Genomic DNA, 25426 nt, shown 5'->3' with positions numbered 1-25426 from the left:
TCCAGCTCCATCGCTCAAAAAACGATAAACCACCAGAACAGAGCCCTTTAGAAATAGCCAGGATTTGAAAGCCCACTCAAGACCCATTGGTTAATGAAGAAACTAGATAGATGACTACGTAGCTCTATATTATAACAATGTCCAACCCCAAACTTCTCCAACACCCAACCGATGCATCCGTCATCCATGCAAAAAGGCACCTCGGTTCTGTTCAGGTCATCATCTCATATCATAGCGCATCAATATCGAATCTACAGCCGCGAGGCGGATAGTCATCGACCAAGGGTAAATTCAAAGGACCGATCACCCTCCCCCCTAGGCACAGCCTTGGCCTCGTTCCCGTAGAGCGTGCGCTCGAAGTACCGCACCCGACCATTCGGCTGGGCCAGGAGAATCGTCTGCTTCTGTGTGCCATACACGCCAGTCGAGTAATCCGCCCCATTCGCTTGCGCAGCAACGGGGTCCTTGGACTTGTCCTCGACGAGCGCGGCGGCGATTTCCTCGGCTGCTTGTTCGCGCGCACTGTTGGCGCCGATCACGGGGATGAAGATGCTTTTTCGAAGGTGGTTGATATATGTGTCGATGGTGGCGTCCTCTAGTTTGGTTAGACGGGGTAGATTGTCGGTGCTGAGGACATCCAGGAGCCGGGCTATTAGCTGCTCCTCATCCTCCATCTTATCCACATGCTCCGCAATCGCCCGCTCCATGTATCTCTCGCCATCAACGATCTTCGGCCACGACCGATCATCCACGCTGGTGTTACTCAATCCACGCGTCGTGTTCTTCTCCTTCGCCACCCAGGTAATATGGTCCATATCCTCCGAGCGGTTCGAGACAATCGCAAGTGGCTCATTGATATAGCCACATACAAGACTGAACCCGCCCACCTGTTTCGCCTCAGGACTGGCAACCATGCTCTGCACGAAGTCGTGGGTGGTCTGTCGCTCGCCCGGCGGTGTTGTCAACCAGCTGTTGACGATTCGGCCGCGGCTGTGTGTCCCGATGGCTTCGCTGGAGGTTTGCTCGCGGTAGTTCGTTAGCACGGCGACTTTGCCGTGCGTCGTGATCCCCATCCAAGTGCCTTGCGTGGCGCGCGCGAGGTCGCGTGAGCCGAGGACATGTGTGTTTGGCGCTGGCCACCAGTTTGGGGCTGAGGTTGGTCGGTGAAGGAATTCCTGGGTGGTCATAGGTCGTTAGGAGTTGGGCATGTCCTGCTAACGGTTGTGAGGGAAGCAACTCACATCTCGGTTGTTGATGATTATTAGGGAGTAGGATGGGTGGGCGGTGGAGATTAATGCGATGCACATCGTTGCAGGTGTCTCGTGGGGAGTTGAAGAGGAGACAGGAAGAGAAAGAACGGGATCGGGGAACACAGTCGGGGGTCAGATCGGCTTCGTCCGATCGCCAACAACTAAACATAGTTGAGATCTCCCGTGACGTCAAGACAAGGCGGTCGGTCACGAGAGCTGCGATGAGGGAATGAGATGGATCAACCATCTTATCTTTCTTTGCACCCTCTCATCTCGCCCTTTCCCGTCCAGCGGCCGGCCGCTCTTGTCTTTGCTGCCTGGAGCTTCTCTGTACTTCCACACTCTCGGATCCCTTTCATCTTCTTCCCCCAGAGCCAACGCGGGGTGAACACCAACATTGTTCGGAGAGCCACGGCAACTGGTCCAAAACACTCAGTACCACCACTCACCAGCTCTTCTCTTTGATCAGCAGTAGCTCCTGCTACACGGCCCCCGGGTGGTAGTCTTCTTTCATCGCCAGTTTTGAAGCTTCCCCACGTCGGATCGACATAACAACCCTCACCATCACCATGTTCGGCATCTTTGCGGACTTGATGTCGTAAGTGATCCCCAAACACCTCTCCTGGCAACACAGCTCACTGTAATTCGTTCCACAGCTCCGTAATTACCATCCTCTTCCCCGTCTTCGCGTCCTACAAAGCCCTGCGCTCGTCCGACCCTTCCCAGCTCGCTCCATGGTTGATGTATTGGGTGGTGCTGTCCGTGATCCTGCTGGCAGAATCGTGGACGGTCTTTATTATCGGATGGTACGACTGCTGCTGCTCTGATCTACCGTGGAACACGCGCTGACAAACTCCATCAGGTTCCCCTTTTATAGCTGGATCCGTCTATTCTTCCTGTCCTATCTGGTCCTCCCCCAGACGCAAGGGGCGCGCCTGCTCTACCAGGACTACGTGGATCCCTTTCTCGCGCACCACGAACACGAGATCGAAGAGCTAATCGGACGCACCCATGAACGCGCCAAGACCTTGGGCCTACAGTACTTTTCGATGCTGGTCGATCTGATCCGGGAGAGAGTCATGGGTCTTCCCCCACAGCGTCCCGCACCGCCGCCACCCTCGGGTCCAGCGGGCTACGCGCAGTCGCTCCTGTCGCGGTTCAACCTCCCCAGCGTGGCGGCCGCATCCGCCGCCCCGGCGAATGATTGGTACTCGGCTCTCAGTTCCGCCATCGGCTCGGTCACGTCCACGGGCAAGTCGCGCGAAGCACGCGCCGAGGAGCTGTCCGCCAGCGGCACCCTGCTGCAGCAGAAGATGGAGACCATGTCGCGCACCGAGAAAGCGCAGTATATATCCACCCAGCGCGAGATGCTGGATTTCCTGCGCTCGACCCTGGCGCGGGAGGAGCAGACCCTCGGCGAGGATCCAGAGACCGAGGATCTGGCCTATGGAACGCCGCTGCGCAAGAATCGCAGCGAGCTCTCGTTTGATGTGGTCGACGATGACGATCTCGGCAGTCGATCCGCCAGCTCCAAGCGCGCCTCTGGTGGCCGATGGACCTCCGGCTGGTTCGGCGGCAATGACCACGACACCTCGGGCTCGTCGGGCTCGTCAGGCGCGGAGTTTGCAGCGCGAGCTGTGGATGAGATCTCCCGGGCGCGAACGTCTGGCTATGATCGCTATTGAATGGGGGTAGAAAAATTAGAGGGGGTTGCTAACTCCAGTTGCTGACCGGGAATCCCAAAACAAGAAAAAAGAAAAACACGGAAATAAATGTGTCAATGCGCGGCGGCTGCATGCACGGCGGCCGATCGCCGGAATGCTACTATTAATTCACTATGACTTTATTTATCTTTGTACGCGAGAGTCGAGGGCAAGACAACAGGGATGTGTAATTATGTATCCCTTTAATGGTCATACTAGTAGTTGGACTAAAAAGGGATAGCCGTTGTGGTCCTTCCGCACGGGTGGCGAGGCCCATGGCCGAACGGGAGTCGAACACAGTGTCGGTTCATTCATTGTTCGAGAGCGCCAGTATTGTTCTTGGTGGACTGAATCGAGCACGAGTCCGTAAATTTCCAGGTAGTCAGTAGATACGAGCATAGACGATGACTCCAGGGTCTACTAGCCGTACACATCGACATCATGTCATTGGTGGCGGCCACACAACAACAGCCTCAGCCTGTTCGCCTTCCAACTTTTCCCTCTCTCGCTTTTTTCCTCCTTTCTTTCTTCTCCCTTTCCACACCCTTCCGACCATATTTTTGTCTTTGGTCGTTTTCTGCCTTGGTAAGTTGTTGTTGCGATCCCGACGCGCTTGTGCCTTTCTTTTCCCTCCACAATTTTTTTTTCCCTCCCGAAACAACTTTTTTCCTCCGCGTGGATTTTTTCCTTCCTCCCACACTCCAAACCATCCCCAATCCAACCTCTCAAAAATTACCATCAACCCTGGGACCACACGCTTCTTCCTGCGTTGCTGGTCTTTCTCCTCGGGTTTCTTCTCTCCTCTCTTTCTAACCCTTTTTGCTCCCTTACCGGCAGATTCAGGATTGGATGTGGCCTTAGTCGAGCCTCCTCCACGCCTTGACATCACCGTCACTCTCTCGAAAATCCGATCTGCCTCTGCGCGTCTGCCGTGGACACTACCTGTCTAATGAGCTCGATCCCTTCGCAGTCGGGCCAACAAGGACAGAGCACCGCTGCCAACGCCGCCGCCTCCTCCACCCAGCCCGTCGCTACCTCTCCGTCCCCCCTGGCTGCGACTGCACCGGCGCCGCCTAGGTCCTACGCCAACGCCACGAAGAAGTCCGCGACGGACTCGACCGCCGCTCCCGTCACCGTGGGCGGCTCGGCGCAACATGGGAAGTCGACTTCCGTATCTCCTGTGAGCGGCAACCCCATGCAAAACCAACAGTCCCAGCAGCAGACCGCGTCGCCGGGCGTCACCATTGTCAATGGTGCTCCGACAGCGCCTGCTGCTGACCACTCGCGCAAGCCATCCGTGACCATCACGTCCGCCGGCACGTCGGGTTACATGCCCAACGGAGGGCCCGCCAGCCGTCCCAACAGCCTGCAGTTCGGTTTCGCGAACCAACAGAGCTCGCCCAACATGGGCAATCCCGCCGTGCTTGCCGCCAACCAGACTCAGCCCGGCTTGGGGGTCGCCCCGTCGATGAACCCCCGTGTTACCTCGCCGCAGACCTCTCCCTCCCCCATCCCACAGCCTGCGTCCAGCGGTGGCCGTCCCCCACCATCGACCTACCAGGGCCAGGGCAACGTGCCAAACTTTGGCAGCTTTGGGGATGCCGGTGATGCCAACGTAAGTTCTTTTTGTTTTCCTCCACTTTTCTGATGGCCCTTGGTACGCGATGTGTGTGTAGTGTTGCGGACGCGACCGCGCGCGATCTGCCAAGTCTCCACCAGATTTTTAACGTGCCACTCACACGTAGATGCGTCCGACTCCGCAGGCACCTCTCGGACCCGGTCCTCAACACCTGCGTCGCGAATCGTCGCAGTCCACCCACAGCGATATGAGCAACCACATGGGCAGTGGACCTGGACGCGGTGGCTACCCTCATCAGGGTGGCCGCGGTCGCGGATACTCCCAGTCTGGCTACCAGGGCCAGATGCCATACTCGCCGGGCCCGAATTTCCGGCAAACGCCCAACCAGCCCCGAGGCGGACCGAATATGGGCCCTCAGTTTCACGGCCCTAATCAGGGTCGTCCGCTGGCTCCCTTCCCGAACTCGCCGCACCAAGCGAACCGCAGCCCAGCGCTGGCCAACGCCCACCCGACGACTCCCCAGATGAACCAGGTCCCCATGGCCCACCCCCAGATGCCTCCGCAGCCATACGGTGCCTACGGCCAACACATGGGTCCCCAAACTGTGAGAAACCCACCCTCTTTCCGTAATACCCTGAAACCCGCCCGGCGTGGCAATTTCCCAAGGAACAAAGCCCCTCGGGCGGCCTTGTTCCACCAGAACCTCCCCATCCCGGATCTTGCACCTGAGAGCGGCCAATTTGAACGTTATCTGACAATGATGAAAACCAATCAGGGATACCCCCAGGCTTACGATCCCAATTACGGCTACTACAACCCGGGCTATGGCATGCAGCAGATGCAGTACATGACCCCGCCGTCTCCTCAGCCCCGTCCTGGCATGCCCTACAATGGCCAAGGTGCTTACATGCAGGGCCAGTTCCAGCCGCCGCCGCAGTCGACTCCGCTCTCGCGCACCCCATCCCAAGTGTCTACTGACCGTCCAGGATCGAGTCTCGGCCAGGGTCAAGGACCCGCTGGTCCTCCTGCGCCCGGCCACACTCACACCGCCAGCAGATCGTCTAACAGCCCGGCTCCTGCGAAGCCGAACTTCGTCATTCCTTCCGCCAAGAAGAGCGCCGCCATCGTCATCAAAGACCCTGGTAGCGGTGCCGTGAAGACGTTTGAGAAGACTCCCGCCTCTCCGGCTCGCGCTACTCCTTCCCCTATCAAGATTTCCACTCCCACGTCCACTCCTCCGCCACGCACAGCCAGCGCCACGGGCCACGCTCGCTCCGATAGCAAGGCAAGCAGCGCCAAGACTGACGAGGAGAAGAAGCAGGAGCTCAAGGATGCCGTTCGTCAAAAGATCCTGGCAGACGAGAAGCGTGCCGCCGAGGCTGCTGGAAAGGAACCGGCTGAACCCGCCAAGGCGAAGAATGATGAGACCGAGTCCATTCGTGCTGCCGTGGAGGATCTCAGCTTGAAGGAGAAGGCAGCTCCTGCCGAGGAACCGAAGAAGGCGCCTGCCCCTGCGCCCGCCGATGACGACGAAATCGACTACGACGCCATTGAACGCGAGCTGGAAGAAGTCGAGCGCAAGGAACGCGAGGCCGAGGAAGACTACAACCGCAAGAAGGCCGCCCAGAAGGAAGAGCGCGAACGCAAGGAGCGTGAGGAGCGTGAGGCCTACGAGAACAACATGAAGGCCGCTGAGCGCGAGGCCGAAGAGCGTGAGCTTGCCCGTGAGGCTGCTCGCGCCAAGGGTGGTGATGTCGACGACGAGTCCAGCCGCAAGGAGCGCGAGGACCTCTTTGCCTCCCTCAAAAAGGGTGGATTCACTGCTACCGAGACTTCTACGCCTGGAGACAGTGGCACTGCCACTCCAGTTTCATCTGATATGTCGTCCATGGGCCCGCCCGCGAAACCCGCCAGTGCTGCCGCCAAGGGCAAGCCCGGCCCGCTCAAGCTCGAGACAAAGACGGAGCCCGAGAAGCCCAGCGCGGCCATGAATGCTCTGCGCAATGCTAAGTTCCTCGAGGATCTTAGCAAGGTCACCTATCCTTCTTCGATCACCGCGCCCAACCCGGCTCTCAACGCCAGCGCGCCTGCTGGTCGCCGGTTCCACTACGACAGAGACTTCCTGCTCCAGTTCCAGACTGCGTACAAGGACAAGCCTTTGGTAGATTGGGATCTTCGCGTTCGGGAGACTGTTGGTGACGCTGAGTCTTCGTCGCGTCCACAGTCTGCTCGGACTCCCAGCATGGGCGGCCGCACCGCCTCGCGCGGCGGTATGGGCCCTACTGGCTTCATGGGCAACTTTGGCCAGCCTGCTCGTGGCGCCCTGCCTCCCGGAACCACCTCGGACCAGCGCTTCAACGCCTCGATGGGACGCGCCCCCTTCGGTGCTATCCCCCGCCCCGGTATGGGCAGCATGGGTTCTCCTGCCATGAGCCGCAACAGCTCTACTGGTATGCCGGGTCGTGTTGCTAGCGGTCGTGGTGGCCCTCGCACCGGCAGCAAGCGCGACAAGCACTCTGCTAAGAAGGAAGAGGACTCGAACAAGTCCATGCCTCTCACCGCTGGTATGGATCTCAAGGCTCTTGTACCAAGTAGCACTGGTTGGAAGCCTCGCAGTATTGGTCAGCAGGCTGGTCCAGCTCTTGGTGGAGATGGTCACATGCCTCCTGATGTGGTTCAGCGCAAGGTCAAGGCCGCTCTCAACAAGATGACTCCCGAGAAGTTCGACCGCATTGCGGACCAGATTCTCGAGATTGTTTCCCAGTCCAAGGATGAGTCGGACGGCCGCACCCTGCGACAGGTCATTCAACTCACCTTCGAGAAGGCCACAGATGAGGCTCACTGGGCGCCCATGTACGCCAAGTTCTGCAAGCGCATGCTCGAGCACATGAGCGCCGAGATCAAGGACGAGAACATCCGCGACAAGAATGGCCAAGTCGTTGCGGGCGGCAGTCTCTTCCGCAAGTACCTGCTTAACCGCTGCCAGGAGGAATTCGAGCGCGGCTGGAAGGTCAACTTGCCCCCACAACCCGAGGGCACGACGGAAGAGATAGCCATGATGTCCGACGCGTACTATACCGCTGCGGCTGCCAAGCGTCGTGGTCTTGGTCTCGTCAAGTTCATTGGTGAGCTGTACAAATTGGGCATGCTTACTGAGCGTATCATGCACGAGTGTGTCAAGAAGCTGGTCGACTACGAGGGTATCCCCGACGAGGCTGAGGTTGAGAGCTTGACCAGTCTCCTGCGCACCATCGGTGCCAGCTTGGATAGTTCGGAGAAGGGACCTGCCATGATGGATGCCTACTTCGCTCGTATCGTGCTCATGATCGATACTCCAAACCTGCCCAGCCGTCTGAGATTCATGCTTATGGTATGTCCTCTCTACTTGGTCTCAATTTACAGTCAATTTACAGAGCTAACAATGCTGTGTTTAGGATATTGTCGACCTGCGGAATAACCGCTGGGTCTCCAAGGATTCCGACAAGGGTCCTAAGACCATCCAACAAATCCGTGAAGAGGTAAGTGTCCACTACTCACTGTCTTGTCTAGTTTATCCCGGTCATTAACATCAAATTCTAGGCTGCTCTCGCTCAGCAAGCGGCCGAGATGGAGCGCGCGCGTCAACAGGCCAACCGCGGCGGTGGCGGCGGCCGTCCGACCATGGGTCGTGGCGATGCTCGCGGCTTCGGCGGTTACGGCAACCAGGCTCCTCCGCCAGACTACGCCTCGAGCAAGGTCGGCAGCGACGACCTCCGCCGTCTGCGCGCAACTCGCAACACCAACCAACCTCCATCGTTCGGCCCGTCCAGCCTTCTCGGCTCGCGCAGCAGCAGTGGTCGCAAGACTCTGGGACCGGGTGGAAACCTAGTCCGGGGCAGTGATGACAGTGCTGCTAGCAGCCGCACGGGCACTCCTCCTGCCGGAAAGAAGGAAGACAAGGAGGCCGCTTCGTCGATGAACGCTTTCAGGTATGCATACATACCCTCACCTCTCCCTCTATTTATGGTATGTACGAGTCATACTAATGTAACCTCTGTCCAGCGCACTCGCGGCTTTAGAAGACAAGGACAACATGGCGACCTCGCCCCCGTCAAACCCGACGTCCCCGAACCTCACCAAGTCGCAGCCCGCCGCAGCAGCGACGGCAGCGGCCGAGCGCAGACCCTCCAAAACGCCTTCGAAGGATGGCGAGAACGCAGCATAGATTCCCTCGGAGTAATGATCAACGCTTTTTTATTATTCATTTTTGGTTATCCCTTCAACAAAAGATTCTTTTTCTGTGCTTTGATCATTCATTCATCTTTATATCTTGCTCCACACATGAGCTCACCCAAATGCGAATGTTTTAATCTGTCGTCGTCATTCTCCTCGCCTCGCCTTGCATCTCCGACTGGTCGGTTCACTGGAACTCGGGAGCCGGGACTCAGGACTTTTTCTATTGCCTCCCTTTCTCCATCCACCCCCCCCCCCCCCCCTTTTATTATCTTTTCAACTCGATTCATAGTGTACAATTTTCACATCTTTTTTATTACTTCACTTCGTTACTCCACTTCTTTCTATTTCCTGTGTGGCTGGAAGAACAGTGAACAGAGGGGATGGTGGATGGACAGGCCAGGAGAGGGTACCTAACTTGGAACGGAGTAGTTTGCTGGCGCTGTTGCTGTCATTAGGAGCCGATCAGGCCAGACCATACGTCCGGCCAGCCAGAAATCGGTATGAGTGGGCGGGTGGCCCAGCAAGCAGGACAAGAAGGAAGAGAGATTGACTGGATGATGGAAAATTGGCTCTCAGCATTGATGATGGGCGAGCGAGTGAGATTCCCATGGTAGAGAGACATGGATGATGAACCTCGCTTCGGTTGATCTTGTTGCTCTTGCATATTTTCCTTCTCTTTTTCCCCTTTTCCCCTTTTTTCTCTTCTTGATCGTGTCTTCTCAATACCCGGAGTCTCAATCTCATAAACTCTTCTTTCTTGATTGTTTTTATCTGTGTGTATTTTAATCGAATGGCTCTGCGAAGTATGTGATTCACTTTCTACATACTCTCTTCCTAGGTCCCTTTGTTTGCTGTTGCTTTAAAGGAAGAAAGATTTGTAATGTGGTGTGTTGTCTCGGCTGCAAGAGCCACCGACCCTATCTATATACAAGGAGAGTAGTCTACAATAGATGAGGCCGGACCCCCAAGACTAAAGCCCACGTCTCACAACTCATATTCAGTATCTCTCGTATCCGCGCTACTGTTAAAACCCTCAATTGTTACTGCTGCCTGACTTGAGATAGATAGAAAGAAAAGCATACCAAACAGCAGAGATAGTCACTAAAACAGAGATAATAAAGGACAATAGAACAACACCGGCAATGGTGACTCCCGCCCCAATCGTCATGGTAATTTGTGACATGTCTCTGGACATAAGCTAGGACAATTCGTAAAGATTGGTGCCAGGCTCCATGCCTTGTTGGGATCGCATCTTTTTCCGGCCTGTAGTTCATCGCTATAGACCTCGCAGTTTACGGAGGCTTCACTCATCGAGAGGCTGTCTGGGTGGTTGAGATGATGTTTGGGGGGAGTAAATTAGAAGTTTTGCGGTATTTATACGGATTGCAAACATGGATGCACCGAGTAGTACAAGTGAGAGAGAAATGCATGATTGATTAATGGATAGATTCAACGAAAGTATTTTTGAGCGGATAGAGTCAAGACATCCATTTTCCTGCCACTAAGCTCAAACCCCAGGCATTGTGAGAGGAGGCATATGCAACCAACGAGGCTATATTTCACTCAGAGACCACATCACTTGGCCACGGAAAACACAGCCCTCTTCATGCTCAACTCAAGCTCCCCGAATATTTTAGACGTCGCCGTTCCCTTGTATCTGCCTCCGTCTCTTCTCAGACCACGGAAAATGAAACACAGGAACAACAAAGAAACTATTGCTATCATCAGCAATTCCAGCAAAAGCATTATACCAAGCAAGGAAGGCCCCCAAAAGAGCGAAAAATCCGCCCGCTTCCATAAGACCCCCATTAGGCAATTCTTGTGCATTCGGGTAAAAGTACGCAAGTGCAATAAGCAGGATGGCGAGATCGACAACAAAAAAGAGAGAGAAGAATGCTATGGTTGATTTGACTGTGCATAGCATGATAAGGAAGGTGAATATGAACCAAGCCTGTATTGTATCAGGATTAGATTTGGATTTCAAAATTTCAGGTCAGGGGGAAACAAACCATGAGATACAGAGCGAATGCATTGTAGAACATCACAGGAGACCCCTTGTCTTCTTCGATCAGACCGTTCATGACGTCAAATCCTCCGGGTATGAAAGTTATAGCTATTGAGATCCAGAAGCCGCCGTATGAGGAGAGGACGGTTGCGCCGAAGGTATTCCCAATTGCCATCTCCCTATTTATTCAGCAGGTTAGAAACAGGAAAGCACCATTCCTTCCACTCGCATCATATTGTGTTGCAAGTAACCCTGGGCAGGAAGAACGTACCACATGCCAGCGAGAAGCTGCACCAAACCGCCGTAAGCCAAAGCCGGTCCAACAATAATATTCGGCTTCGAGACACCCTTCACGTTCATTTGAATACATCCGAGGATGAAGGTCGTTAGGGCAAAGCCGCACAGACCAAGCGGCGCCGGGTTGGCGAACTTGCGGTCTTTCGGGGAGCGATACAAACCTGGTTGAAATTCACCGCCGAAGGCTGGGAGACGGCTTTCGGCTGTGTTGACGTGTGCTAACGGGCCGTAGTGGCCGTTTGCTATGTCCTCAGGATTGACATGGGTGTTTGATTGGGGGCTGTTGTTGAGCGGTTTGGGATCAAAGTCTTTGGTTTCGGAGGACATGGTGGGTAATGGAGTAGGGTAGTTGTTTCTTGGGAAGAAGGCGTAGTTCAACAAATACGGTTGAGAGTGTGTTCCATACAACCAAGTAGTAGGGAGGTCAAATGTCTTAGGAGACAAGGGCCTGGCAATGTCTGAATTTGATTGAACCGGTTTTTCAATGATAAAATCGAATTGACCAAATTTAAACACAATGCATGACTCCTACCGGCTTTATATAGATATTTCTATTTGTGAAAAGTGTGTCTTGCTCGCACAACTCAATCTTTACCGGGAAGTACCATCGGGAATTCATCGCGCACCAATACGGTCGGGAAGGGATGAACGGCATTGATTAAATTCCAGTCCACGGGACTGGTAATTCTACATGAAGTAACAGGTCTGCACTATGACCCGTAGACAAGCTAATGCTCATATACTTCGGGGTATGATCTACGTAAGGGCAGATCTCAGATTGTGCGGGGAAACCTAAAACAGAGTTCATTGTGGAGACCGGAGCATATCTTCGGCACATCGACCTATGGTCCGTTTCACGGAAATTTTCAGGCTGCCGAGGCGGAAGCCGACTTTTGGTATAAAGTTTGCGAATGCTAATTCGTCATTTTTGTCTCGTAAATATGATATGTTCTTCCTCAGTGGTCTTGCTAACTAGATAGCCATGTTATCATTTAGCTGTAATCGGTGGCTGCCCCGGAACCTCGCGACCGTGCCACCCTCAGACACAAAACGCTTTACGCTTCAAGTTCACCGCCCTAGGCTACATATTTAAATAAGGTGGAATGATACAAAGATAAGTTGTTTGCTGAATCACCCTCTTTCTTCACGACGTCTTTCTCCAGAAGAATCCTCTTCGTCCACTTGTACTGCAGGTTCTCAATGTCCCAAATTCTGCGAGAGATACGTGTCGCGCTATAAAATGCATTGCAGAAAATGTTAGATGATACTTCTTGCAATATCGCAGGGCTAGGTGGTTCGATTTGTGCTTAGCTTTTCTTGCCCGTTGTTGGCCGTCTCAAGAGCCGTGAAGGACAATATGGATAACCAACTATATTTAGCCAAGTAACGATTTTCTTGGATTCTGGCTCTCTTTCCCTCCATTTCAGCTGCATCAAGAGCGTCTGCTTTCGACTTCCTCTCATATTTCCTCGCTTCCAAGTCCAATTACTTCCTGTGAGGCCTGCAATTGCCCATCAGCTTCAGATTCTGCCCGTTCCGGTGGCTGATATTCACTCGGTTCGTCATCCGAAAAGAAAGTTGAGCAAGGTGCTTTTGTCTCACAGGCCATCTCTTCCCAATTTCCTGGCAAGTTAACTAAATCGGCTTTCAAGGTCATACTGTCACCCTGCCAAGGGTCACTGAGGATTGCGGACGCTGCAAAGGAGGGAGACGTGACTAGAGATGCTGCTAGTGAGATGGTGTTGTATTAGCTACCATGGGTTTACTTTGCGTAACTCTTCAAAATCGTCTAGAACTTGATAGCTGACTAGAGTGAGATTATAATGCTTCCGCTAGTCCTATGCATTCAACAAAATATGGATGAACTGAACTTTTTTTTTCATATATTACAAGACACCACGATGCTCTTCCAATCACCTTCTAGTGGTGTAAAATAATCGCTTAGACAGAATCTATTATTTCGGGGGGATGATGGGCAGATTGATGTAGTTCATATAATCTGGTCCGAAGTGAATGTGATTTTGACCTTTGAAGATCGTTTCCGACCTACAGAACTGTTAGAACGAAAATATCGCATCAGCATGATTGTATTTGCCGTGTCAAAACTGTACCTGTCAATAGGGTCGTCATGGCCCCAAAACCCAGTCCCTGTTGTGTCTCCTGAGCTCACTTCTAGAACCAACCGACCACCTGTTTCAACAACCACATTGGTTGGCCAGATCTCCACATCAACGGGGTATACCTCAGTGGGAACTACAGGCAGAACATCTGTGGAATAAAAATCCCGATATGGTAACCAAGACCGATAGCGTGGATGCTGAGGGTTGGTTTTGCGGAGAGACACACGGAGCCATCCCTTGGTCACAGGAAAGGGCTCCCCGGCAGTGCCAGTATAGGAGATTTCTTCACCAGACGAAGGATGGAAGCTATCGGCCGGAGTCCTATAGCTATTATGAATAGATATAAACGAGAAACAGCCAAAAAAAATAAATAAATAAATAAATAAAAGATAAACATAAAAATAAAAATTCCTCCACTGTGAGCGCGGTTCTTGCAAATATGTTTGGCACTGGCAGGAGTTGACTGTTATCAGGTCGGGCTTAGTGAGCGAATGAGGGCGATCAATGAGCATAAGGGTACTCAGTTAAACAGTCAGCTAAAGATCACTGAGCTAGTCAGGTCGCTCAGGATCGCGCTCAATTTTACTCAGGAGAGCGAAGGGTGAGCACTAGAACAGAAAGAACAAGCCAAGAAATGGCAGACATTACCTGGTACATATGCCGTACGATGGAATCGCCGATTAAGCCAATATGAAACATCCCCGGGTATTAATTTACAAACTTGGCTGATTACTGTTAGAGTGATTTCGGGCACGATGAGTGGTACGATCACGTATACTGTGACCTGTGGTTGCGATCATATGCCTGATCCCTTGGGGCATAGAAATACCTCATGGCACAGCGATCTCATGCACGAACACATGAACAAGCGGTGCAAGGAGCCTGTAAATAAATGCCTCGCCGGCACCTAAGTTTCAGGGGCCAGCCTTCAATCTTGGAAATACATTGAGTCGCACCCAAAGTCTACCTGCGAGGCCAATCCGTAAAACAATCTACTCAGGGGTTTTTATGAAACACTTCTAAGACTCGTCTAGACGAGAACGGGTAACAATGCTACAAAGACACAGACTATACTACATTTGCGTAATGAATGGGGTGTGTAATTAACATGGAGTTGTACTAATCGTGTGCAATTAGCACGCTCTAGCCATAGTAAGATTTTACAATATATATAAAATTTAAAAACCGTGAAATTACGGTGTAATTGACGCAAGTGTGGCCGAGTGGTTAAGGCGCTGTGTTTAGGTTATCTCTGATAACGTCCGCAGTGGGAAACTTCGCGCGTTCGAATCGCGTCGCTTGCATTCAGTTTTTTTTTTTTTTCTTATCTATCCTAAAGATCTTTTTCTTTCTGTTATTCCTTTTCTCACAATACTCTGTTACCTCCTTAGTCAAGCAATGCTCACGGTGAATATTTTCGCAAGGCGCTCCAGGAAGCATATCAAGGTGCCGACGTCAATGCTCAAGGTGGATATTTTGGCAACGTTCTGCAGGCCGCATCGTCCGAAGGTTATGAGAAGGTGCTGCAGGTACTGGTTAGTCTAGGTGCCGACATCAATGCTCCAGGTGGATATTTTGGCAATGCGCTCCTGGCCGCATCATCTAGAGGCGATGAGAAGATGGTGCAGATGCTACTTGATAACGGTGCCGACGTCAATGCTCGAGCTGGACATTATTGTCACGCGCTCCTAGCCGCATTATCTAGGGGCCATGAGAAAGTAGTGCAGATACTGCTTGGTCAAGGGGCCGACATCAATGCTCACGGTGAATATTTTCGTAACGCGCTCCAGGAAGCATCAATTGGAGTACGTGATGAGGTGGTACAGAGACTGAATGTGCTTCAGGTCGCTCCAGTGGAAGGCCACGAGGAGATAGTGCAGATGCTGCTTGATGAAGGTCCGGGGGTCAATGCTCGAGGCGGATATTATGGCAACGCCCTCCAGACTGCATCGGTTAGAGGTCATGAGAAGGTGGCGCAGATGCTACTTGACAATGGTGCAGTTACTGTATAGTAGGTAGGTTTTGAAAACGGATGTGACTATTTTTACTACAAGAGTCATGTGCCTATACATCTGCCGAAAAGCCAGTTTGTGGCACGATGAGACGGAATTGTGATCTCTAAGGTCCCTTATGCAGAGGACGTACGGCAGTATTTCAGCTGATGTGGGTCTGCATAGCGCCGCAACAATAGGATTGCTACATCAGACTAAAATAGAATCATCATTATCATCAACCATAGCCCCCAAACGATTTCACTGTTTGATGGACCCTTGCATTGTTAACAGGGTATGAATCCCAATTCTAGGTCACAAACGGAGTCTGCATGTCCACTTGAAATCATGAAGAACATTGGGACTGTTAAAAGTTTGGTATTCGGTGGTCATCCCCACAATGGAGCAATGCAAGCCATTGGGGGTACCAAGGGAGAGGGGCTCATCTCTAGTGGCATGCTTCCCCTGATGTATCAAGAAGCCCTGGAGGTGGCAACCAATGCCACTCAAGAGGGAAATCCCACTCCCACTGACGGGCAACTCAAGCGCCTCAAAGAGATCGCACCCGTGGCCAATGAACAGGTTCCTTTGACGGGACTTGAGCCAATCAGTGTCAACTTCCTCAACGGCTACCGGCCCGGCCAGGAACACATGCCCCTCCAGTTCATCTATGAACCACCTGATTATCGTCTTTTCTACACCTGGGAGAACCTCGCTCACCCTGCTACAGCTCGGGTAGCGGCAGCCGGGACATTCTGGAGCAATGGGCTGTCCGTTAAAGGGACGTCCTCACACGCCGCTCAGCACCACTGTAAAACCCATCCATGTTTGAGGGATATTACCTCTTCTGCTTGCTTGATAGGATAACAGTAACTGCCCATCCTACAAAGCTCAATTTTCACATAGTCCAGTTCATGTAATATTCATTTCATTTCATTTTTATTTTATTTTAGAATGTACATGTTTCAAGAGCCAGCCATTAGTCTTCCCAAGTCAGACCCAAGGTTTAGTTACCTACGAGTCTTTGTTGCCCGAATCCGTAAAATAACCAACTTAGGGTTACTGTGAAGCACTCCTGACTCTGGCATATCCCAAATCCGAAGGTAAAGATTTGAAGCATGGAAATGCTGAAGGGCTCTGGATGTCGGGACAGTAAGAATCAACAGATTGGGAATAAAAACCACATCATCTTAACATTTGCGAGCAATATGTGCGGCTAAGACTAATTCTGAGATATCAGGTCTAATGTAAGTGTTTGTCTTGAATTCATACTGCATCAGGTCGGTCGGTGCTAGGTGTGAGATAGAAGTGCATAGAATGGAAGAGGGCTGCACAAGTTCAATTAGCAGATCTCGACCAGCATTCAAGATTCTGTTGCCTCATGGCTGGTGTTCCAAGACTATGATTTCACCGATCCAAAGGTTCGTCATGACTAGTCCAGACTAGGTTAGAACATGTAAGCAACTTGCATTAGCGTGCTCTCATTTAACTTAAGCCAATCACATTCAGGCTTGGCATAAGCACCCTACATCTTTAAAAGACCGGGTCGCGGCCATGATCGCCCGGCACATCCATTGCCCATGCCATCAAATATGGCGCCCGACAATCAACGAATTCAACTGGTCCGAATGTCCCAACAGGCCGCTATCCGAACGCCCGAGGATGATTGGACCGGTATTATAGATCGAGCTGAACGGAGAAAGTTACAGAATCGCCTCAACCAAAGAACATATCGTACGCTTCCTCCTCCCTCCATTCGTATGATATCATAAATCCTGACATGGTCAGGGATGCGACAGAAGTTTCCAATAACCAAGGATAAGGCACAGGTCCACAGCAACAAAGCTGTAGTTGTACCACCCAGCTCCACTCCTATCCAGATCGACCGAGATGAAAAGGGATTTACATGCACTATCGCGCCCCCTCAACTGCACTCGATGATGCGTCAATTCGAGTCTGTAGCATTGGAAAGCTACATTCACAACTCCCCTGACATCGATCACCTCGTCTCCCTCTCCAAGCTAAATATCCAGCGTGCAATCATCGAGAATACACGCTCGATTGGCATGACCATGGAATGGATGCAGCGCGATGACTCTATCTCCATTTTCAACACCCCGATACCTGGCTTCTCGGTGTTCTCAATACCCCACAGTCTTCGACCAACAGAATGCCAACTGCGCACCCCTCATCACCCCTGGCTGGACTTTTTCCCCTTTCACAATATGCGTGACAATCTTATAGCCGTTCAGGACATTATCAATGATGAAGATTTGTGCCATGATCTGATGGCGTTCTGGGATACGAGGAATACGGGGGCTACTTTGCTAGTGTGGGGTCCTTCCTGGGAGCCGGAAAACTGGGAAGTCACGCCGGCTTTCCTACTGAAGTGGGGATTCTTGCTCAAAGGCTGTGAAGAGTTACTGATGTATACTAATCGCTGGAGAGCGAAAAGGGGCGAGAAGCCTCTTAATTGGAAGACAACGTTAGCTTTGATATACCGATTGCCTAGCTGAATAGGTAACTATCGTCTCGATGGCTTGAGCCGGCAAACCCCTTTGCTTTTATATGCTTGGTGACCGTGAAAATCTGCCCTTTCGATAATCTCCCAGATGAAGTTGATACTATTGGTCAATCTGCAAGATATTTGACCCAGACACTCTTGGATTACTATTCTAACTCGATTATCACTTCTTCACACAAACAAACCTAAAGAGACAGGTGCTGATTTCACTTGATCTTCTTGCATTTCCTGGACCAGTGCATTCTGCGGGTAATCCTCCAAATCGAGATCCAAGTATCCATTAGGAGCCCACTTTCTTCCCGAGACAAACAACGAGTGACCGTTGATATTGGTGTCACCGAGGATCCTCAACAGGCATTGGCCTGCGTCCTCCGCTTTTGCAAACTCCACTCCCATCTTGGATATGTGGTTGAAAGCCCATCCCTCTATTCCAACTGTGTTGGCCAGCATGAAATTGGTGGAAGATTTGACTGCTTTGAAGCAAACTTCACCATATGGCGGAAGGGCTCGATCGTGGGCTCAGGGTGCAGGGTTCAAGCCTGCAGATATAGAAACATCTGCCTCTGTAGTCTACTACTCAAGCCCTGAAGAAGTGAGGTGGTGGGGTGAGACAATGGCTCAGCGTCTGGAACAAGGCTCTTCCCTCGATAAGGGCGTTACAGAAGGTCTCATTTCTGAGAGTGAAAGAGACCAACTCCCTTTGGGTTGGAGGACATGGTCTGAACAACCTGATGCCTTTTTCTCCATGACTGACGTTCAATTTGTATGTAAGAAATAGAATTACATGTGCCTTCGTGTCATACACAGGATTATACGTAATACAGCCGTTCTGGCATCTCATAAAGGTCTAGTATGGCCGGCTTTGCAGTCTTCTAGCGGACCGGCAAGGCTCGCACGCCCCCAGGCGGTCATTTTCTTGATATCGACAGATACGCAACGCACAGTCATTCCCAGAGCACATGGTGCTCTCCACTCGGCGTCCACTCGGCCTGCGTTTATGGTGCACAGAGAGTACAGCTGGCAAGGAAACGCCCACGGAGCTTTCACGATTGTTGACAATGGATCAAGGCCATGTCTGGCGTTTTAGAGGAGTATGTAGCCGATCATCTAAGCTCTAGGCCCATGGCTCCGGCTGGACAATTCCGGGCTTTGTGACCCCAGTTCCGGCCGGTGCCAACGGTACTTCTCTTCCGCATTGCACCCGGGGTTGTCACAAGGTCCCTGAAGATGACAAGTGCAGTACCTGGCCACTTGTTCAGCATTCTGGTGCTTCCCATCTAACCGCAAGTAAATCGGACATGCTAAGCAGAAGGGCTCTCCTGTAACACGGTCTTGACACCACTGACCTCTTGATGTAAGCGGGTCACAGTTCGAACACTGATTACCAGAGACTTTTTGACAGTCATAGCACTTCTGGCAGAGAAATACAGTAGTAAGACCAGAATTGCTCCGATCAAAGTGCCACGAACTATTCGTAATTCACTGGCACGTACCACAGATCCGAGCCTTGCCATCCCCAATTTGCTGTTTGGTTGGGATAGATCTGTTTAGAGGGCTAAACGCAGTATCGAGGCTTCCGCAATTTTGCTTCACAGGGTCATATAGATCCTTGTGAATACCTTGTAGAGACATTGAGCTCGAGTCGTATGTGCTGAGCAGAACCATCAAGAGTTACCCCTAGCTGCTTGGCTCGGCCACCAGTAAGACGCTCGATATGCATTCAACACAGTTCACAACCATAGGGATGCTTGTACCATCGTTGAGTATGACATCTGGACAGAGGTTGTCAATTTGACTATCCATGTAAAAGCTTTCTAGGCTTAGCTTACCTTGTTGGCCCGAAGGCAACAGTCGAGCAGGACCCGAGCACCTCAAAAGCCCTCTTCAAGTGTCTTGTCCATTTCGGGTGTCATCGTTTTGTAGTGGGGTGATCATCCCGACATTGGATACTGTCTGTGGATCGATGTGTGAGGGAGGAACTGGTGTATTCCGCACATGACGAGAGATGGGGAACAAGTGCATGAGCATGGGCGAGATCCCATATTAAGGGTCTGAAAGGCCCTGTAGGACAGGGGGTCGAAAGTCCTTATGAGGAAGGCGCCGCAGACTGACATCGGTTTGTGTTGGTTTATGTTTCGTGCGAGGAATATACATATGTATATGTGTATAAGTGTTGCTGGGAGCTGTGTGTGCCTCTCTGTGTATATAGGTATGGAGAGGAAGAGAAGGATGAAGAGAAGTGAAGGAAGGAGAGAGGGAGAAGGAAAGAGGAAGGAAGGGTTTATATACCTAATCTGCCAGCAAACATTACGATGAGATATTCCTACCTTTTTGGCAGAGATGCCTGCCTGCTTGTTTGTTTGTACAAACAAGCAATGGACATACAGTACGATGAATGAAAGGGCATGCTATTCATGATAATCCTAGGTATGCATATCCTATACAAAGATCCACGGCATGGCAGCCTGGACGCAAGAAACTAATGTATGCACGATGTGGTATCAGACGAGGAAGGAACGGGAAAGAAAGGTGAAGGACCTCAGTAAGGCAATGCAGATTGGGCAGATCCATGGAATGGGCAGAAAACAATCCGGAAAGGTATAATCGGGTTAGGTATGGGTATGAAAATAATGCATGCTTGCTTTCTGGCAAGTAACAAACGCATCAACACAACAAGGCAAGCAGGATGGAATGGATATGGATATGGATATCAGCGCTCGTCGGGTTCTTTCTTTTCGTCGTCATTGTCATTGGAGACTTCGATTGTGGGAATAGAAATACGGTTCTGCTTCGTGGAGTCGGACTCGTCGGCGTCGGTCTGGGTAGTCGTAATCTCGGGCGATGACGGCTGGGCATTTTCGGATGAGTCGCGGTCGACGAAGGGTGGAGGAGAAGAAGAAGAAGACTCTCCCGGCGGTTCGTCAGGCGAGTGAGGTCTCTGCGTGTCTTCGCTGATACTAATACTCTCTTCGGAGGAGGTCGGGCTCTCGCTCAACGGACTCTTCATGAGGCGGTCATCAAGGGAATTCCGTGTCTCGGCATCCTCGTGGCTAAGACTGCTGCGGTCAGACAGCGACGTGCGAGAGTTTGCATATGAGGCCGGAAGACCGAGCGCCTCGGCAACGGCGGCTTCTTCGTCGGGGAGTCTGGAGGTGCTGCTCTCTGTGCTGGAACTAGCGTCGAAGATGCGGCTGCCGCGCCGCGAGCTCATCTCCAGGATGTGGTTGTAGCTTCGGCGGGTTGGGTCTGCGCGACGCTTCTTCTTCTTCTTCTCGCGCTTGGGGGATGGGCGCACGACAATCACGGGGATAGGGGATTGCTGGAGACAGTACTTCGAGACGGAGCCGGGGAGAAGGCTGTGCACGCCTTTCAGGTTTCGGCCGCGAGTGCCGACAACGAGTAGCGCAGGTTCATATATACGGATCTGGAGTCGCGTTAGAATCATCACACCGGCAAGGGATCGGTTGAAACGTACCATGCGCTGGATGATATCCTCCACCTTGCCGACAGCCAATTCCAGAACCAAGCTGATGGCCTTTTCATCTTGGCTGTTCTTCTGGATGACCTGCTCGAACAGCTTCTCGGCCTCCTGGCGATACTTGCCCTCTTCAATAGCGGCATCGCTAGCCATGCGTGAATCCTTCTCCACCGCACGAAGACAGACAATCTCGTCTCCGTCATCCACCAACTCATCGATCAGCCATTCGAGCGCGAATTCAGAGTAATCGTTCTGGTCAGTCCCACATAGGAATGTCCTGCTGCGGCGGGTACTCTGATAGCCCTTGTGTTTGTAATTCAGCGTCAGCGAGAAGTCGGCTGCGTCCCGATTATCGAACGTATCAAAGGAGACGCCTCGTTCGTAAGTCCTACTGCAGTCAGTATTTTAAAATGTATCGTTGTGATTTAAAACATACTTTGGTGGAGGCGGCGATGGCCCCCGGTTGACAGCGAGATGTTTGCTGTCCTTGTCCGGTGACTCTTCCTTGGTCGGTGACTCGCCGTAAGAGCGTCGCTTGTCCTTAAAGCTCATTGAACGAGTCGGCAATTGAGACTCTGTGCCTCCCACACTGAACTGAATGGATCGTCGACGTGGGCTGTGGGCTCTGGTCGACGCGGCCTCTGTTGCCTGTGCCGTGCTGCCGTTGGACACTGGGTGTTCCTCGGACTCAAATGACGGTCTGGGGGAGGATGGAGCAGACATCGTGATGGCAGTCGATCGTGGAGAATCAGATATATAGTGAAGGTGTTTGTTGTTGTCACGCGAGCTAGCCGATGTTCGAGTTTGCTGATCGTGAGGTTTGGGAGGACAGGCAGCGGTTTCGAATGGACACTGAGATAACCCCCAAGAACCACAGAAACAGTTAATTCAAGTGAATAGCAAGAGCACGTGCTCAGCCGCTCTGAAGTTGCTGGCGATCCGCGCGTCCCAAGCGGGGGACCATTCTTTTGGGCGCGAGAGTTGGCAGCGAGCAGGAGGCACACCAGCGAAGGAATTGTGCAGTCAGACCAAGCGAATGCGAGAAAGAAGGCAGCCCAGAAGCTCGAGATGAGGCAGCGTGACTGCAGCGTGTAGGTGCACCGTGAGATGAGACCAGACGAGGGGACGCAAGCGGGCAGCCACGAGGGGCGAAGAAGAGGGTAGGCGGTGAGAACTATCTGATTGGTTTGCATTGTTTGCATAGATTAGGGTTGCCTCCGGTCAGTTTGGGGCAGGTAACTAACTACTGTGTAATAGATGGGGGATAGACTAACTTATTTGAATTGGATTTGGTCATATTGGAGGTTTTATCAGGTCCAGGTTGTCCGAGTGGTCTAAATATTCCATGCTCTGTGATAGCTTCAAACGTCACCGTAGAAGGAACTGAGATTGCAAGCAAATGATGATAGTTAGATGCAATGCTTTATTTCTCAATGACGATGATGCTATGAGGAAATAGCACATACAGACAAGAGACGTGCCCTAATCCTGTCGTTGTTAGGGAAGGTCCAGCGACTTAGCATGCATCCCCCGCTCAGCACCCGCGAGTCCGTGCGGACACCCTATTCATAATCATCCCAAATCCCGAACTACATAGTCCAAATCCCAATCTCGCAACCGAGTCAGTGAGTAGTGCAAAATCAACCCCGGATGAACATCCCCCACCTTCTTCCCCCGTCAACAAAAATCCTCTGCGGAAAGGAATCATCCTTCATCCTGGGGCGGCTGATCGGCACCCAACCATTGGGGCCAGGGTGTCGATCATAACTAGCGCAGATCCTAGGGAGTTTTAGGAGCCCCCCTAACTAATTTTTAATACTTCTGCGACAGGGGGTCAAATCACCTCATCGCGGGAGGGTGCAGATCTGAGGTACGGGATGGAGATCGCTAAATACGCCATCTCATTTCGCGACTTCACCGGTGGTTATTATTATTGAACTCTCTATACGAAGTAGATACACACTGTGATGTGTATTATTATGGTGGGGTAACTAAGGAATTCATTTCCAATAGTATCTCCACATAATCACCAGACCCGACCCTGACGGACCCTGATTAGCACCCCTAGCGCGCCGACTATGCCGAGCTAACCGGGCCCTATCTGTCTTGCCCATCCAGCGGTGAGCCGCGCAGGAATGGCGTGCTGGCAAGTGTCTGCGCTCGGGGCTCCGGAGCTGCAGCGGATCTACGGGTCACATGCACTGATAAGGGTTGAGTTTACTTGCTTCGTTTACTGGGCTGTACGAGTACGAGTAGCCAGGGAAGGATTATGATGTGATAATGATCATTCTTGAATGTATGAATTGTGGAATGTAATAGATAGGTTGTACAGTCGGAATCAAATTCGTGGAGTCTCAACCTGACATAGCAGGGAGAGCTGCACAAGAGGGTGAGGAGAAGAGGGGAAATATGTATAGAGGAGTGGATATGCGACCGATAGAATGGAAAAAAAAGCGCCCGCTGGTATATCGTGAGAAAAGAACAAATCATCGCCAGACATCAGGGTATCACGGTAAAATGCAGAGAGTCGAAGAGAAATGGTACACAACGAGACAGACATGGTCAGTATGCCTCGATGAGAGTCTGCTCTTGGTGTGATGGTGATGGTGAAACGTAATACCCCTGCTCCTCGAATAGATGATTGTCCTTTAGTGACGACAGGCCCGTGGCCTCAACAGCAGCGGCGGCGGCAGCCTTCTCATCAAAGACCTCGATAGTAGGCTGCGGCGGCGAGGGCGGCAGGTTATCATCCTCCGAATCATCGTCCGAGTCGGCCAGCAACTCGGGCGGTGACTGCGACGCCCGCGACGGTGTGCGAGTGAGACTCAGCTGGTCCAGGTCCTCCGCGTCGTCGTACTCGAAATCTGAGTCTGTGTCGTCATCATCGTCGTCCTCCATCAATTCTTGTTCGTGGATGACTGCCACCGGCGAGGGGGCGCGCCGCCGGGACGGCGGGGTGGTGATGACGAAGTCGCGCTCGTCATAATCATCGTCGGCCTCATCCTCGTCTTCGTCACTGTAGTCGGAGTCCAGATCGGAGGCATCCTCAGGATCCCAGTCCTCTTCAGGCTCCTCCACAATCGTGGTGGTCGCCCATTGGATGTGCTTTGGTTGTTGCTCGTCCTGGGCTTTGGCGGCGCCGTGGACAGTCTGGTTGAACCAGCGTTCCTGCTCGTGCTCGGCATCGGCCAGATCAACCATGAGCGAGTCGAGGAGGTTGGCGTGGCCCACCAGCAGGCGCAGGTCGTGGTCGGCCCGGGAAGCTTCACGGGTGAGCTTCTTGCGGGCCGTGTGGGCTAGGTAGTAGGTTTCGGTGATGCTCATTTTCTTTTGCTGGCGCCGGCGAAATAGAGAGTCAAAGTAGGGGCTGGCAGCGGCAGCGAATGAGTCGGAGGAGGGAATGGAGATGGAAGAGGAAGAGTCCATGATATGATAAAGTAGGTTCGGGGATTGGCGGAAGGGCTTATGTTAAGATCATAGGTGGATGACTCGTCTGTTTTTTCTGAGTCACCAGTACACAGTAACAGGCGGTGTACCTCTAGGCAAGGAAGATCCCAGTGGAGATTGGGGTGAGCAATAAATATTAATTCGGGTGCACATTCCAGGCGGGTGGGATTGGAGTGATCAGATCCGATCGTCAGGAGGCTTCCTGCCATAATTATACCTGCCTGGCATGAGGCAGCCTCCGTTTTGATTTTTCATCACTTTCTTCCGTGATCCGTGCAAAGTCCGGTTCGGCGATCGGAGAGAGCGCGGCTTGTCTCCACCCACCGACCACCCATGACGGATCGATCGCTCTTAGGTAATAACTGGTGCCGAGTCCCCGGCTTATCCACCCTAGCGCTGAATAATGCAGGTTGTTATCAATCATCATTCTTCTGCCATTGCCCTCTACTCTGATTGATTGCCTTGACAGAAAGACAAGAATTCTCTTTTCAAGACGCCTACAATTTTTTGTCGCCATTTTTCCCTCCTTTTTCTCCCAGCTACATAGCACAAAACAGCATCCTGAGCGACCGCTGTTAACTCCTACATCCGCAGACCCTGACTGGACCCACTCGGTGTGGCCTAACGCCGACGGCGCGCCCGCTGTTTTTCATCCGGCTGACTGATGCATTCGCTGACATAACACCGCATTTTGTCATTAAGTTGGCTTTCTTCCAAGGTTTCCCCGGTGCAGATTTCCAATCATTGCATTTGCAATCCAATCGATCACCTCATTATGCTTCTAGATGGGCGATAAGGGCGATTATGACCATGACAA

At 52.1% G+C, this 25426-nt stretch overlaps 9 protein-coding genes across 9 annotated transcripts; 5 read left to right on the top strand and 4 right to left on the bottom strand.

Annotated features, from left to right (window-relative positions):
* Positions 1-272: 272 nt before the first annotated feature.
* Positions 273-1307, bottom strand: N7474_010765 (NRDE family protein; the record flags this gene model as incomplete). Its single annotated transcript, XM_057202175.1, has 2 exons — positions 273-1175; positions 1242-1307. The coding sequence occupies 2 exons, from the start codon at positions 1305-1307 to the stop codon at positions 273-275; spliced, it is 969 nt and encodes a 322-aa protein (XP_057047459.1).
* A 512-nt stretch (positions 1308-1819) lies between these two features.
* On the top strand, positions 1820-2935 carry N7474_010764 (HVA22/TB2/DP1 family protein; the record flags this gene model as incomplete). Its single annotated transcript, XM_057202174.1, has 3 exons — positions 1820-1848; positions 1907-2056; positions 2113-2935. The coding sequence occupies 3 exons, from the start codon at positions 1820-1822 to the stop codon at positions 2933-2935; spliced, it is 1002 nt and encodes a 333-aa protein (XP_057047458.1).
* A 967-nt stretch (positions 2936-3902) lies between these two features.
* Positions 3903-8736, top strand: N7474_010763 (putative eukaryotic translation initiation factor subunit eIF-4F; the record flags this gene model as incomplete). The annotated part of the gene is made up of 5 exons (XM_057202173.1): positions 3903-4568; positions 4717-7902; positions 7967-8050; positions 8112-8500; positions 8574-8736. 5 exons carry the CDS (start codon positions 3903-3905, stop codon positions 8734-8736), a joined length of 4488 nt encoding a protein of 1495 aa, XP_057047457.1.
* Positions 8737-10380: 1644 nt separating this feature from the next.
* Positions 10381-11376, bottom strand: N7474_010762 (acetate uptake transporter family protein; the record flags this gene model as incomplete). Its single annotated transcript, XM_057202172.1, has 3 exons — positions 10381-10698; positions 10757-10931; positions 11024-11376. The coding sequence occupies 3 exons, from the start codon at positions 11374-11376 to the stop codon at positions 10381-10383; spliced, it is 846 nt and encodes a 281-aa protein (XP_057047456.1).
* Positions 11377-14255: 2879 nt separating this feature from the next.
* On the top strand, positions 14256-15181 carry N7474_010761 (ankyrin repeat domain-containing protein; the record flags this gene model as incomplete). The annotated part of the gene is made up of 2 exons (XM_057202171.1): positions 14256-14264; positions 14561-15181. 2 exons carry the CDS (start codon positions 14256-14258, stop codon positions 15179-15181), a joined length of 630 nt encoding a protein of 209 aa, XP_057047455.1.
* Positions 15182-15508: 327 nt separating this feature from the next.
* N7474_010760 (peptidase S41 family protein) lies at positions 15509-16027 on the top strand (the record flags this gene model as incomplete). The annotated part of the gene is made up of 1 exon (XM_057202170.1): positions 15509-16027. One exon carries the CDS (start codon positions 15509-15511, stop codon positions 16025-16027), a length of 519 nt encoding a protein of 172 aa, XP_057047454.1.
* Positions 16028-16752: 725 nt separating this feature from the next.
* N7474_010759 (bZIP transcription factor) lies at positions 16753-17676 on the top strand (the record flags this gene model as incomplete). Its single annotated transcript, XM_057202169.1, has 2 exons — positions 16753-16894; positions 16949-17676. 2 exons carry the CDS (start codon positions 16753-16755, stop codon positions 17674-17676), a joined length of 870 nt encoding a protein of 289 aa, XP_057047453.1.
* Positions 17677-20394: 2718 nt separating this feature from the next.
* N7474_010758 (universal stress protein) lies at positions 20395-21885 on the bottom strand (the record flags this gene model as incomplete). Its single annotated transcript, XM_057202168.1, has 3 exons — positions 20395-21108; positions 21160-21550; positions 21599-21885. 3 exons carry the CDS (start codon positions 21883-21885, stop codon positions 20395-20397), a joined length of 1392 nt encoding a protein of 463 aa, XP_057047452.1.
* A 1839-nt stretch (positions 21886-23724) lies between these two features.
* N7474_010757 (uncharacterized protein) lies at positions 23725-24588 on the bottom strand (the record flags this gene model as incomplete). The annotated part of the gene is made up of 1 exon (XM_057202167.1): positions 23725-24588. The coding sequence occupies one exon, from the start codon at positions 24586-24588 to the stop codon at positions 23725-23727; it is 864 nt and encodes a 287-aa protein (XP_057047451.1).
* Between the last annotated feature and the right edge of the window lie 838 nt (positions 24589-25426).

This window comes from Penicillium riverlandense (assembly GCF_028828495.1).
Source record: "Penicillium riverlandense strain IBT 135883 chromosome Unknown utg000011l_segment0_segment0, whole genome shotgun sequence".
In the NCBI taxonomy this organism is placed as follows: domain Eukaryota; kingdom Fungi; phylum Ascomycota; class Eurotiomycetes; order Eurotiales; family Aspergillaceae; genus Penicillium; species Penicillium riverlandense.
This window is presented reverse-complemented; position numbering and strand designations above follow the sequence as displayed.